The following is a 14,090-nucleotide window of genomic DNA, read 5'->3' as shown; positions in this document are numbered from 1 at the left end:
CTGGACTTTGGCCGGCACTGGAACTGCAGATGTTGTCGTCATCTCTTCGGTTCTCGCTCCTTGGTCCTTGGTCCTTGTTCCTCTTTCCTACATCCACATCCTAGTCCCTCCTCATTCTGGTTTGTCCTTCAGAGGCCCTACAGCTGCCGAGAACTTGGGCCGGACAATGCGATGACGACAAGTTTTTCTGGCCCCGCTGTGACAGACGCCATAACTTGGACCGAGAGCAACGCCTTAACCCAGGGGCAGAGTCCCTGCTTCCTTTTCCAAGCTTCCAATCTCTCAACTTCGACTCGATGTTCTCCCAGCATCTCCGAGTAATGAGGACAAAGTTTTGCATTCGTAATGCTGACTGCACTGCAACAAGCAATTGCCGGGCTGCAGCACGGAATGCCTTGGCGGTGGTCAGGCGTGGTGCAATTTGCAAACTTCATTTATTCACGCCCCGAAGCGAAGCGCTAGATGATCCCTTCCTTGTTGGGTGTGTTTGCCCTTCCAGTTTCTGGCCAAAAGTTTGACGCTTTCGACAAGGCAACGGAGCTCGGTGACTGAAGAACACTTGGAAGGGAGTCCAACTCTGTCGATTTTCCGCCGACAAGTTTCAATGTGTTGCGCTTAGTGAGTTTGTCATTTGGTTGCTGAATGTTTTAGGTTTTTGAGTTAAGAAATTAAGTAAATATGGAGAAATAAATATATATAAAAAGAAGTATAAATATCAAATATAAGTGAGGAAGAACTGCGTAGTTGATTATTAGCCCAAAATCGTTGCCTACTTTTCAGCGCTAGTCCGTAAAGAATTTAATTACAATTTTAAAGCCTGTTTTATAAGCTTTGTTTAGGTGTAAGTTTTCTAGATTTTGTTTAGCAAGGTTTTCCATTTTGTTATTATATTTTTAGATATACATTTAAACATGATTCACACACTCTTGATACACTTAAATCATTTCTCCTTCTGAACACTTAAACTCACATATTTATTTCCTCTACTTATCCCAATTTGTCGCACTCAAGTTTAAACGACACAAACACCCTGAGAGAATAAGAGAGATGGAATGACCAGTCTCCCAACTAGTTCAACGCATTTTAAATTTATTTAAATTGAATTAAGTGGCTGCAATTTGCGCGGCATCGCCAATAGGAGACAGCGAGACAACAACCTTTAACAAGCCTCTGGGCCCCACATCGCATCACGTTGATAATGATGCGATAAATTACGCCCCAGCGACATGAACAAAGAACTTCTGCAGTCGACATCCATCGTCGTCATCGCCCCACTCAATTGGCCGTATCCGCCCCAAGAGTCAACTAAATGGAAATATGGCGACAGTCAGCGGGCATTTTCATATGCCATCTCTATAAGCTCATTCTTGCATTTACGATTTTCTACTTATTTCTCCCCGCGTTCAAAATCAAACGAACAAAGTTTTTATTAGTTTCATTAAATGAGCAATTTCCAGTAAGATATGAAGGCGCAAGATTTTTGCTGCCTTAAAATGCATGTTGAGTACTTGAAATATTAATATGAGAATATAGAAATAATATATTTGACTTTAAAAATTTATAAGAGCGTTATATATTTGTATACCCTTCCAAGGGTATTATAATTTCATTCAAAGATAATGCTTTTCTGTACTAAAAGTCATAAGTCGTGTCATAATTAATTTTTTATTAATATGGTAAACTTCAAAAGGAATTAACCTTTATTAATAATTAAAACAGATTATGAGAGATATACAATACTCTTTGATGCTATATCTAAACTACGTCTGGATCATAATCTCGGCATTTATGTTTATAATTTAAATAAATACCACTGTCAAAAGTAAGCAATAAGATTTTAAATGCAAATTAAGTAATTCAGCAAACAAATGCAATATGACACCGAAAACTATGCAAGGATTTCCGACTTATATATTAAATAGTTTGAAGACTATATATTTAATCTCAATCTTGATTATATTATTTCTAGAAATTTAAGATTACCATTCATTCACTCTTTAAACCGTCTTACAATGAAATAATTTATTCCATTTAGGAATCCTTTATATATATATCTCTTCTCATAGATTACAGAATAAGTCTCCCTCGCCATTTATACAATTTCCAGCTTTAAAATAAAACTCTAAAGAATGGGAAAAACAAATAAAAAATCAATTCGCTAATCGTAAAATCTCCGCTCTGGAAAAACATTCTGCGGTCTGGCGATCCGTCTACCTTGAGTCTGCCGAACAGTTGGAGGCTTTTGTTTATCTGTTCGAGAAAGTACAAAAAATGTAAAAATAAAAGTGAAATATAATCGGGGACTGAACCTGAAACAATTGCATTTTCCCTTATTGATTATGATTGCGTTGGCGGCCGTCCCTCCGTCTAGCCTCCTTTATTTTTTTTTTTGTGGCAAAATAAGTTCAATGACACAAAAATAATACAGAATAACAATAAGATATTATATCTTTGGCTCTTTGTTCGCCTTGGCTGACAAACACGCCCCGTCTGCGCCGAAAGGGATGGCAGCAGCACTGAGCACAGAGAGCTATTATTTGCATCTTTCACTTTTCAACTCTTTTGGGGGGTCGCCTCGGTTGCCATGAATAGAATGTGGGGCAGTTCCTTCTAACCATCTCTCTCGCTCTCTTTCACTATCTATCTCTGTCTGACTGTCTCTCTCTCTCTCTTGGTTTGACCGCATAAAATCGATGATGGAACTTCCATCCTGCTCTGGCTGCCACCTTTATTGTTCCCCAGCATCAAGTTCAGAGCCCAAAAACTAATGCCATTTTATTGTTCCTGGCGAGGACAGACAGGAGAGATCCTAGGGGCCCTTCCTAAACATCCTAACAAAACCGAGAGACCCACTTTCACTTTCGCTGGCAAACTCACTGACTGACTGAATGAATGAATGAATGAATGAATGAATGGGTGAGTGAATGCTGTGCTCATCAACACGTTCACCATTTCAATGGCCAGAACTTCGCGCTTATCATCGTCATGCAATCAGACTACACACACACACACACACATCTGAACACTCGGGGTCCTATCCGGATTCATTTGTTCTTTGTCTCCTGTGGCAAAATTTCAAAAGCTAGAGCAACCTGTTGCTCCTACACACATACACACGCTCGTTCTGAACTTCGCCTGCGAATGCAATTTTCAACAACGTCATCATCGTCGTCGTCATCGTGGCAAGTGGAGAATCAACAACAACAACAACAACAGCTACAACAACGGCAATAACGGTGCCATTCCACAGCCACAACGCATATAATACATTCAACAAACAATTGAAATTTCGTATACAATTGCGAATTGAATGAGGAAATGAATGTGTAAAATGAATAAGTCTGAATAGCGTCTGTGGATGTGTCTGTTGCTTATTCTCTCTGCCAGTGTTGGTGTCTGTGTGGCCCTCTCTTTCGCACTTGCCCTTATAGCATGTGTGTGTCTGTGTGGGTGGGGTTTCGTCTGCAAGTGTCGAGACTACGGGTCGTATACGTAATTTTTTTTTCTGCACTTGTTTTTGTTCTCCCAACGAGTGTTTGCAGATTTTTCTTGTTGTTTTTTTTTCTCTCTCTGTCGGTTTGGGGTTCCTTCTACTTGTTTTTTTGTTGTTGAATTTATTTTTTACTGTTGTTTTTTCGGGGGCGCCTGCTAAACGGATAAACGAACTCGTAAAAACAGTAAAACAGTTGCCGGGCAAAAGTTGTTGCAAAGAGCAAAGCGTTTAGGGAGCGTTACAGATCCGAGTTTTAGACAGAAACAGCGAAAGTTACACAGCAATATATGGCTATCAAGGGAAAAAGAAAACACAAAAAAACCGGGAGTGGCTTAAAGTTTTAACCAACAAAAACGGATGCAATATGGGCAATAATGCTGGAAAAATGTATTGATATTTTTGCCAAAAGAAGTTTCGATTGGGATCGATTGTGGGGTCAAGGTATTGATACTATAGTTTGGCGGGGATAAAATTGAAATGATATATTATAGATTATTATAGAATACAGATATTTATGTATAAAATGAGATTTAAAGATTAAATTCTTTAAATAAGTTAGTTTACTAATAATTTTATACAGCTTTATGGTTATTTTCATTTTATGAGGGTAAACCAAAAGCCAAAAATTATTATTTAATAATATGTGAATTCTTTTTCACTCGAGAAATATAAAACAAAGTTTATTTAAATATCAAAATCAAATTTAATAAATTTTTTTTATAAAATGAGTTGATTTTTGTGTAAACTTGTTAAGAAATTATTTAGAAATGTATGTAAAACTTTAATAATGTGTGTAGGGTTCTTAATTTGATTTAAATAAATTTTTCATTTGATTTTCTTAAATCTTAAAATATTTCAGAGTTTCTTTTAAGTTAATACACAAAGATATTTACCTTTATTTTGGCCACTCATTATTTATTAAAAAATCGTCAAAAGTCATGGAACTCTATCCGCAATATCCTTTTATTTCCAATTTTTATTCACTTTCAACTTGTTTGCTTGCCAATTCTGGCCTTTGTGGTTGTTGTTGTTGTTGCTACTACTGGTGCCTGGTGGTGCCCCTTCTTGTTGCCATTTTCGCCATTGTCCGCTCCTCGGTTGCGTTTTTATTTCTTTTATTATGTACGAATGTTTGTTTGTGTAATGCCCTCCCGCCCATTGTTTGTGTGTGTGTGTGTGTGTGGGTTTTTTCTGCTTTATTCCTCTGTATGAGTGTGTGAGCATTTTTATTTTTATTATTATGTTTTTTTCGGTTTTATTTTCTTTTCTCTTGTGTTTTTTTTTATTTTTGTGTGTGCGAACAATTAAAACTCTTTACAATGACCTTGACTTTGTTTGCGAGTGAGCTTCCTTTTCATTCACGCGCGCCCAGCACGCTCAAACGTCAAACGTGGAGCACAAAATAGCAAAACGGCAACAAAGCCGTCTGAGTGTGTCTACTCGTCTCTCGTTCTGAACCCGAATCGGAATTGGAATCGGTATCCGCATCCGAATCCAAATCCGACCCAGAGTCCGAATCCGAATCCGAATCCGAGTTCGAGTCTGGTCTTAAGTCTGGGCTTGGTCTGGTTCCCTCTTCAACTGTTGCTGTTGGTTTTCAGTTTTTCGTTGGATTTTTTTTATTTTCCCATTTTCAAAATGAAAGGCAAAGGCTTTCTGAAGAGCAACAGTCTTGCCACCATCAAAGGAATCAATGCCACAAGCAGCAGCAACATAATAATACATAGCAAGTACATTGATAATGAAACAAGAATTATGTGTGTGTGTTTTCCCCTCTTTCCTGTATATTACACAATGGGCCAGGGCCAACTGTGTGGAATCAACATCTCAACATTGACTTTTGAGTTTTTCCTTTTTCTTTGGCCAACTTTTAGCGGCCAAGATTTGCGTTTTGTTTTTTTGTTGCTCTTGCTTTTGTTGTAGGTCAGTTACTGGGGCAGGTTTTTGCATTGTTTTGTCCGGTTTCCATTCATTTATTTATTTGCTGTTCTTGTTTTCTGCTGAGCTCCATTGTCAAATGATTTGCAATTGGCCATAAATTCATTAACCAGGCCCCCCGAACGAGCCCACATACCGACTTTTGTTTGTTTTTATACATTTTTAATGGGTTAGTAGCGCGGCTCAAGTGCTTCAGAGATGACTTGCAGGAAGTAAAACGTTGATTCTTGAAGAGAAAATGTTTACAAATGCAAGGTAATTATCAGGAAATGAAATAAAATAAAGTAATTCCTGAAATTTGTAAGCTGATTTTCAAGTTTCTGGAAAGAAAGGAATATTTTCTTATATAGTTTATGAAATTTGAATGTTCGTAACTAGATTTTATCCTTATTGATTGCCTTACACTTATAAAAGATTAATAAATTTCTATCTTCTATATTCTAGCATGGCTCATAATATTTTATTACTAATTATTTACCATAACTAAAAGGAATTTTTCAAGTTAACAAATAAATCTAGACTTCTTCGATAAAGACCATTAACCACACCATATCAAACCCTATATTTAAGCCGTAATTAATCGACAAAACCCACTTGCATTACTCCAACATGAGTGTGTGCCATGGGTGTTAGCCAGCTGAGAACCGGAATCCAATCACTTTACGTCGCTGAAAGTCGGAACAAAAGCATCCATTCCAGGAGTTACTCACGGGCAAAAGAACTACTACTAGTACGCTGGGTAAAAACTGCATTAATCGAGGCGAAGGTAAATTAAATGGGGCTCCTGAAAAGCGGAATGGAGGGAGCGGAGTGGCAGCTAGGAGCTGGGAGCTGGGAGCTGGGAGCTACTGAGACAATGCCAGGGAGGCCAGTCAGCCAGCCAGCAAGCTCGTGTGGTGTGTGGATCCGTGGGATACGTGAGCGAGCGGATGCCAAGCCGCATCAAAGTTTCGCACCGAGCGAAAGATACATTCCGCAAAGATACATTTTGCCAGAAGCTGGCGTCAGCGTCAGCGTCAGCTGCAGTGCACTTGCTTAATAAATTTTTTCCATCTGCTGCCGGCTCGCTGCCTACACAATTATTCGGCAGCTACCTTGGCAAACCCATTAGGTTAATAAGAACCTCGAGCACAAGACGCAGCGGGGGTTGGGGGGAGATGTAAAACTACAGATAAATATATATATATATATATATATATATATATGTATATAAATATATAGAGTTCTCTACAGTCGAGGTGGAATTAATATAGCTGTTGATGATAATAAGGAGGGTATCTAATATTGTAAATAAATATAAATAAAGGTATAGTTCCTTCAAACAATGACGTGAAATTTCATGTGTAAGTCAAGTTAAATTGCTTTGGAGATACAACAAAATCTCTTTCTTATTATATATTTAATTTTTTTGTTTCATTTAAAAATTACAATTGCTTTTATTTATTATAAATTTTTTCTCTGTAATATAGAAACGACTTCTTGACTGCTTTTCATGCTTCTGACTGAAATAAGAATACCCTGCAATCGTCTTAAAATTTATTATTAGTTATTGATTTATCAAAAAATTTAAACCTTTTAATTTTATTTTAAATGTTTCTTGTTGTGAGTGAATTTTAAAATATAATATATTCCTATAAATATTACAAATAATACTTAATATTCAGTGACTAATATCAAGAATTTAAAATGCTATCTTCCATAATAATATCTGAAATTAGTTATTGAATATATTTCTTTCCCTTTGAAGAATTTCTCTCTTGACCTTAACTGTAAGTAGTAATTTTTTTTAATAAATATGCAAGTACCGAAAGGAGGAGAAAAAAAATAGGCAAAAACTATGCGCGTGAGACGCGCTCTAACGGCGAAAACGCCGCAAACACGGATCTACCGCCCTGCCACGCCCCCCTCCAGCCCGACCTCTACTTCCCTCCCCATTGCCCCCTCCTCTGGCCCACTGGGGTCGGCCATGTTTAAAGCTCGAAATTTATACGGTTTATGGCGAAAAATTCCTCCAGAGTTTCGTTTGCCGCGATATAGAAGAGTGGCAACAACGCTTACCATAAACCACATATACCGCGCCGACGACATTTTTATGGCAACGTCAGGCGCAACACGGATCGATACGGGGCGGAAGCGAGATAGTACAGTTAGGCGGAACTGCTCACACGAACCGCTCATTGGTGCATGGGGCTGCGCAAAATCCGACCCAGCCAGCGCTCACAAACACAACCAAGTCACACCGACACAGGCCTGTGCGTTTATTTGATTTATTAGCAGAGCACCAAGCACTAGGGTTGTCTCGCTCTGGCCAAGGCTAGCTGAGGGAAAACTGGTTTCAACATGCCGACGCACACAACCTTAGCAGGCTCGCTGTCAGAGACCCGTTTTTCGCAGCCACCCTGTCTGTGTGTGCCAGGGAGTGCGCGTGAGTGTGTGTGTGTGTGTGTGTGTGCATGCTGGAACCACGGAACGGAGGTTGCTCGAACCGCCAGCGACAGTCAGTGTTTCATTCGACTCTCATTCGCCCCGTTGTCAGCACACGCGCACGCAACGCACAACAGCAAGCAACTATTCGTACACTCGGTTTCGCTTCGTTTCGTCTCGGCTCGTTCGGCGTGCGCGGTTCGTGCCTCGTCATCATCATCAGCAGCAGGCCAGAAGGGCAGGGGAAGGGAAATAAGAGAGAGAAAAGGCACGGAAAAGGCAACGTAGAACGCACCTCGAACAGGTTTCGCCGTCGTCCGGAGAAACAGAAAGGTGCTCAATTCCGCCTAGTGTGGAGGTATTTTTTCGCTGTTCCCGCAAATGCGTTGATTTGCCCAAAAAAAAAATAAAATATATATATATAGAAAGAAAAAATAAAATATAATAAATACACACAAGCAAGACAACGACCATATTCGCGTCGGGTTTTTAAACAACAATTCTCAAGTGTTTTCCCAGTGTTTGCTCGCCGTGCAAATAGAGAAATTGTGACTGTGGAGCTTAACAAAAAAAAAAAATAAAATAATAAAAATCCAAAAGCTAAAATCCAAAGAGAGCCAAACAAAATTTTGATATCAACTATTGCCACGATTAAAATCAATAACAAAAAACATACCAAGTGCAACATGGTTTCCCACAAAATGTTCAAAAACTAATTAAAAAAACAAAAACCAAGCGAAGCGCCTTAGCGAGCCAGCAAAGTAGCAGCTACTCCTGCAAAAATAAACCAAAATCCCAGAGTAATAAAATCTTAATCATCGAGGAGGAAATCCACCTTTTACTCGCCATCTAACATGCTGACCATGGAATCGGACATGAAGGGCAGCCTGCTGCACGCCACCATGCCGCCGCATCATACCAGTGCGGCGCTCCATGGACATGCCGCCTCGCCGTACTCGGCTCTGGCGCCGCTGATGAATCTCGGCCAGTCACACCTGACCCATTCGCAGCTGAGCCATCACAATCACCACCATCACCATCACATGAGCGCCCACATTGCGGCCAGCCAGAGTCCCAATCCGCTCAGCTCGCTGCAATCCTCGATGGCCAATACCCTGAACGGTAACGGTGGCAGCCAGGTGAGCCAACAGCAGAGCTCGCCGTTGCACAGCTCCAGTGAGCTGAGTCCCACGCAGAGCAGCATTGGTAGCCACCACATGACCTCGCCCGTTAGCCACCAGCAGCAGCAGCAACAGCAGCAGCATTCCCAGCAACACTCCCAGCAGCAGCAGCAGCAACATTTGGGCGCTGGATCCGCCTTGAGCAGCATGACCGGTGGAGCCTCCAATAACAACAACAACAGCGCCACGGCCAACAAGAACCAACAGCATGCGGATCGAGTGAAGCGACCAATGAACGCCTTCATGGTGTGGTCCCGGGGTCAGCGAAGGAAGATGGCCTCGGATAATCCCAAGATGCACAACTCAGAGATCTCCAAGCGACTGGGTGCCCAGTGGAAGGATCTGTCCGAGGCGGAGAAGCGACCCTTCATCGATGAGGCCAAGCGACTGAGGGCAGTGCACATGAAGGAGCATCCGGATTACAAGTACCGGCCGCGTCGCAAGACCAAAACGCTGACCAAGACCAAGGAGAAGTATCCGATGGGTGGCCTAATGCCCGGTCAGGCGGGAGTTGGAGTGGGTGGCGGTGGAGCGCCCGGAGAACCCGTTACGCCCACTCGAGTCCAGGGCCAGGGTCAGAATCAATCACTGAACGGGAGCGGAGGCAGTGCAGCGGCAGCGGCGGCAGCAGCAGCGGCGGCGGCACAGCAGGCACGCCAGGATATGTACCAGATGAATGCGCCCAATGGATACATGCCCAACGGTTACATGATGCACGCGGACCCGGCCGGAGCGGCCGCCTATCAGACCTCCTACATGGGCCAGCACTATGCCGCCGCCCAGCGTTACGACATGGGACACATGTACAACAACGGGTATGCGATGTACGGCACGGTGTCCGGCGGACAGACATCGCCGTATGGCAGCAGTCTACAGCAGCCGGGATCACCGTCACCGTACGGAACGAGTAGCCTGCAACAGCAGCCGGGTAGTCCGGCTCCCTACGGATCCAGTGGAGGCGGCGGTGGCCAGGTTTCCTGCCAGAGTCACAGCCCCAGCGATTCGAGCATCAAGTCGGAGCCCGTGTCGCCCAGTCCCAGTGCCATAGCGCTCAATAACAACAATAATAACAATAACAATCACATCATGAAGCGGGAATACAGCTCTGCGGCTGCAGCAGCGGCAGCAGCAGCAGCGGCGGCAGCAGCCGGCGGCGGTGAGCTGAATCACCTGATGAACATGTACCATCTGCCGGACGAGCAGCGCCACCTGCTGCACTATCAGACGGATTCGCCTGATTTGCAGCAGCAGCATCAGGCGATGCAGCAACAGCAGCAGCAGCAGCAACATCTCCCGCAGCAACACCAAGCGATGCAGCAGCAACACCTCCCGCAGCAACACCAAGCGATGCAGCAGCAACAGCAGCAGCAGCAACATCACCTGCAGCACCAGCAGTCACTGCGGACGATGGCACCGCTGGCCCATATGTGAGAAATGGCCAGCGCCTATGGAGCAGCCTCCACTGTGAGCGTTTCGCCGCCGTTGCCGCCGTACATGCCGACGGCGTCACAGCAGCAACAGCAACAACAGCAGCAACAGCAACAGCAGCAGCAACAGTTGCTGAACGGACGGCCCAGTCCGACGGCATCGGGTTCGTCGGGAGGCCGCTCCTCGGCGCATTCCAGTGGCCACAACGCCGCGCATTCACCCGCCTTGGCAGCCGCCTACCAGCTGACCCCATCCGCCTCTGCAAACGCCGCCGCCGCCGCCGCCGCTGCCTCATCCTCATCCTCATCCTCGTCCGTCTCGGCGGCGGCTGCCTCATCCGCTGTTGCAGCTGCAGCCGCTGTTGCCGCTGCCGCTGCAGCTGGCTCCTCGTTCGCGGCCTCGGCCAGCATGCTGGACATGCAGCAGCAGCATCTCGAGGAGCAGCATCTCCACTATCAGCAACAGCAGCAGCAGCAGCAGCACTACCAGCACCAGCATCAGCAGCAGCATCTCCCGCAGCAGCAGCAGCATCAGCATCATCAGCTGTACCATCACTATCATCCTGGCCACGAGGCGGCTGTGGTCGCCAGTGCCGGCCTGTTGGATATATCCACGTTGTAAATTATTGAAAATATTAACTAAAAGCCCTAGGATACGCACACACACAACAAAACACACACAGATACAATTTTAGCTTTAGTTATTAAGTATCAATTCAAACACACAGACGTATAAGTAATGCCTAGAGTTTAACGATTAGTAATTTAACATAAAGCATACGCACTGTTGTACCGCAATAGGAAGACAACCGACCACTCACTGCATTCCATTCTGTTCAGTTCTGTGTTGATTCGATTTTCCTGCCTGCTAGCTACAACAATTGTGTGATACAAATAAATTGTTGCAACTTACCGAGACAACAAATGGTTTAATTTCAAAGATCAATTCATTTCCCCCATCCACTTGCTGTACAAAATAAAAAATACATTCCCATTAAACATTAAATGTGCGTTCGCAGGAGGGCAACGGAAATCGTCGATACAGAGAAACACCCAAAAAGATTAATAGGAAAAACAAAAATTGATATAGGAAAAAGCGAAAATGAAAATATTTCACAGAAAACGGAGGAAATAAAACAAAAAAACACAAAGAAATAATGTCAAAAACATTCTATTTTATAAATTCTCTTATGCATTAAGTAACTCTAATTATTATCTATTATATAAACAATTTAATTATTAATTATGCTTACAATTACCAGACAAGACAAACATAATTAAGTGTAATAAAGCGAAAATGAAAATTATTATTATTAAAACTTAAATCGAAATGAAGGCAAAAATCTAAAAGCATAAAACACAACAACAAAAATGTTAGCAAACCTAAAGCAAATTTAGTAAAAAAACAAAAACAAAACCAAGAAACGTGCAAAACGTGAATGTGAAACATGGAGCAAGGCAAGCAAAACAAACAAATCCAAACAACAAAAAACATTGCCAAGCACCTGGAGATAAAATAAAAACAAAAATCCACAAAAAAACAAATAAAAGAAAAATCTTTACAAAAAAACATTTCAATTTTCTTTAATTCAAAAACTTTGCCGTCGGCAAAAGTCAGATAGAACTGGGAGGATCCGTGAGTTTTGCATTCAAAATCGATATGCAAGGCTTAAAGTGTTAAATGTTTTATAATCCAGTTTCGATTTTTATGGCCCTCCCCTCTCATTGTTTAGTGGGATGCGTAATTCCCAAGACAAAGGCGATTAAAGTAGTAAAACTCAAATGAAATTCACGCATTGGCAGCATAAATAAACAACATGTTAGTGAAACTTGTTGCCGTCGTCAGTCATTAAACAAACCTTGACAAATTAGAACAAAACATGAAATGAGATTGTCATAAAAAATATATATATATACGAATTCCAACTGAATGTTTAGATTGAGCCACAGGTACAATTATTTTTGGGTAATCAGAAATATTTCAATATTTATCTAAAATGCATTTTGTCAATGATTAAATGCAATTTTCGTGACCGGAAACGGGAGCTTTGTACCTGACACCACCGCTCCAAGCTAATTCCACAGATCATGCATCGGTCCTACATCAAGGTTAAAGCCAATTATTTGGAATTTGATAATATGAACAGATATATATATATATATTATATATAGAGCCACTCACCAGAGGCAGACCCAGATTGTCCAATCACTCGACCCTCGGTGAATGGGCCTACAAAACGGCATAATATCCACTTAATATGGCTAATTTATGCCGGCCAAGCCATCACATCTGGCCCACGCGCTAGGCCAACATTTCATAAAGCTCATAAAAAAATTATGATATGTATTATTAATGAAAAATTGCAAATTCAGAGCGGACTGGCACCAAAAACAAACAATTTGGTCGAACGACAACTTTTTTTTATTTTTTGGATACAAAGCATTTTATTTATTATGTGCAAACATTATACACTGTTTACTACATTTTTTATTTATTATTGTTTATTGTTTTTTGTGTCATTCGAAAGCCGCCGCTGCTGATTATTATAATTTCAGTAAATGCTTCGGCTTAAAATGAAAGCTGCCGCGGAATTTCAATTAAAATATTTCCAATTTTTCCCACCCCCTGGGAGTTGGCTCACCTTTGCTTCCATTTCACTTCCATTATTGTGACTTTGCAATCAATTAGCGCCAACCATTTTTAATTATAAAACTTTACATTTATATTATTTTTCTCATTGGAGGAAGCAAGGGTTAACCCTTAGTCCGGATTGATTAAAAATGTTTAATCTTTTTTCTTTGGGTATTTTTAGTTTATAGTATAAACTGTTGATTTTATTTGGCATGCTCAAAATAGTTCGCATACATAAAAAAAAAACTCAAACTCGACTCCATTTGCATTTGTGGCAATTTTCATAATATCCACATATAGATATATTTTGTTTTCTGGTTGGTGAGCTGCTTATCTTTGATTTGAGGCCTGTTTATTTGTGTTGAAATGCGAGATTGTTCGAGATACATGCATAATTTTTTAAACATTTATTTTTTTGTAGTTTTTTTTTACGTCGTGTGTGAAGCAAATGCAAAACAAGAAATTTATTAATGCTATATGGGTGTCATTTGACCTAAGCTGCAGCAGCAGATACAAATCTACCTCAACTGTGACTTTGTTTCACATGCAAATTGTCAGATCGTTTCAGTCCGCTGAGTTTGATATTTGATTTGGATTTATTTATGAATGTATATATCCATCCATCCATTCCAGCTGTGTTTGCTTACTTTTAATTAGCTGAAACAAAAATTGTTCTGTGCTTCATTCTGTTTCAGTTTTTTAACTAATTTTTTTGTGGCGCTGTCATTTGTTGCAATCAGTGAGAAAATTAAACGAAATCCCCCGATGACAGCATTTTTATCGAGCTTCGGATTGCCATTAAAATTAAGAGCTAATCACACGTTTAACAAGATTTTGTTTTGTTTGTGTTTATTTGGTGGTTTCTGGCATCGATCTCTGTGTTTGTTTGTCGCTCGTCTAGTGGGGACAGGTGCTTGTTTTATATATATATATATATATATATATTTTTAATGCAGCACCTGAGTCAGCAATCGAAGATCGTGAGAGTTTTTCGT

At 41.3% G+C, this 14,090-nt stretch overlaps 2 protein-coding genes across 2 annotated transcripts; both read left to right on the top strand.

Annotated features, from left to right (window-relative positions):
* Positions 1–954: 954 nt before the first annotated feature.
* LOC110183899 (SRY-box transcription factor soxNeuro) lies at positions 955–12,033 on the top strand. The gene has a single exon (XM_086831340.1). The coding sequence runs from the start codon at positions 8,710–8,712 to the stop codon at positions 10,465–10,467; it is 1,758 nt and encodes a 585-aa protein (XP_086687466.1). The 5' UTR covers positions 955–8,709; the 3' UTR covers positions 10,468–12,033.
* Positions 10,471–12,033, top strand: LOC147644054 (uncharacterized). Its single transcript, XM_086831342.1, has one exon. The coding sequence runs from the start codon at positions 10,471–10,473 to the stop codon at positions 11,083–11,085; it is 615 nt and encodes a 204-aa protein (XP_086687468.1). The 3' UTR covers positions 11,086–12,033.
* Positions 12,034–14,090: the final 2,057 nt, after the last annotated feature.

This window comes from Drosophila serrata, unplaced genomic scaffold (assembly GCF_035046125.1).
Source record: "Drosophila serrata isolate PLE 108 unplaced genomic scaffold, ASM3504612v1 contig_240, whole genome shotgun sequence".
Lineage (NCBI taxonomy): Eukaryota > Metazoa > Arthropoda > Insecta > Diptera > Drosophilidae > Drosophila > Drosophila serrata.
Note: the sequence above shows the minus strand (reverse complement) of the source record. Positions and strands in the feature narration are given on the sequence as shown.

What these genes read in the sequence shown, in the direction of transcription:
- LOC110183899 (XM_086831340.1), top strand. Translation starts at nt 8,710, where the DNA reads ATGCTGACCATGGAATCGGACATGAAGGGCAGCCTGCTGCACGCCACC.
- LOC147644054 (XM_086831342.1), top strand. Translation starts at nt 10,471, where the DNA reads ATGGCCAGCGCCTATGGAGCAGCCTCCACTGTGAGCGTTTCGCCGCCG.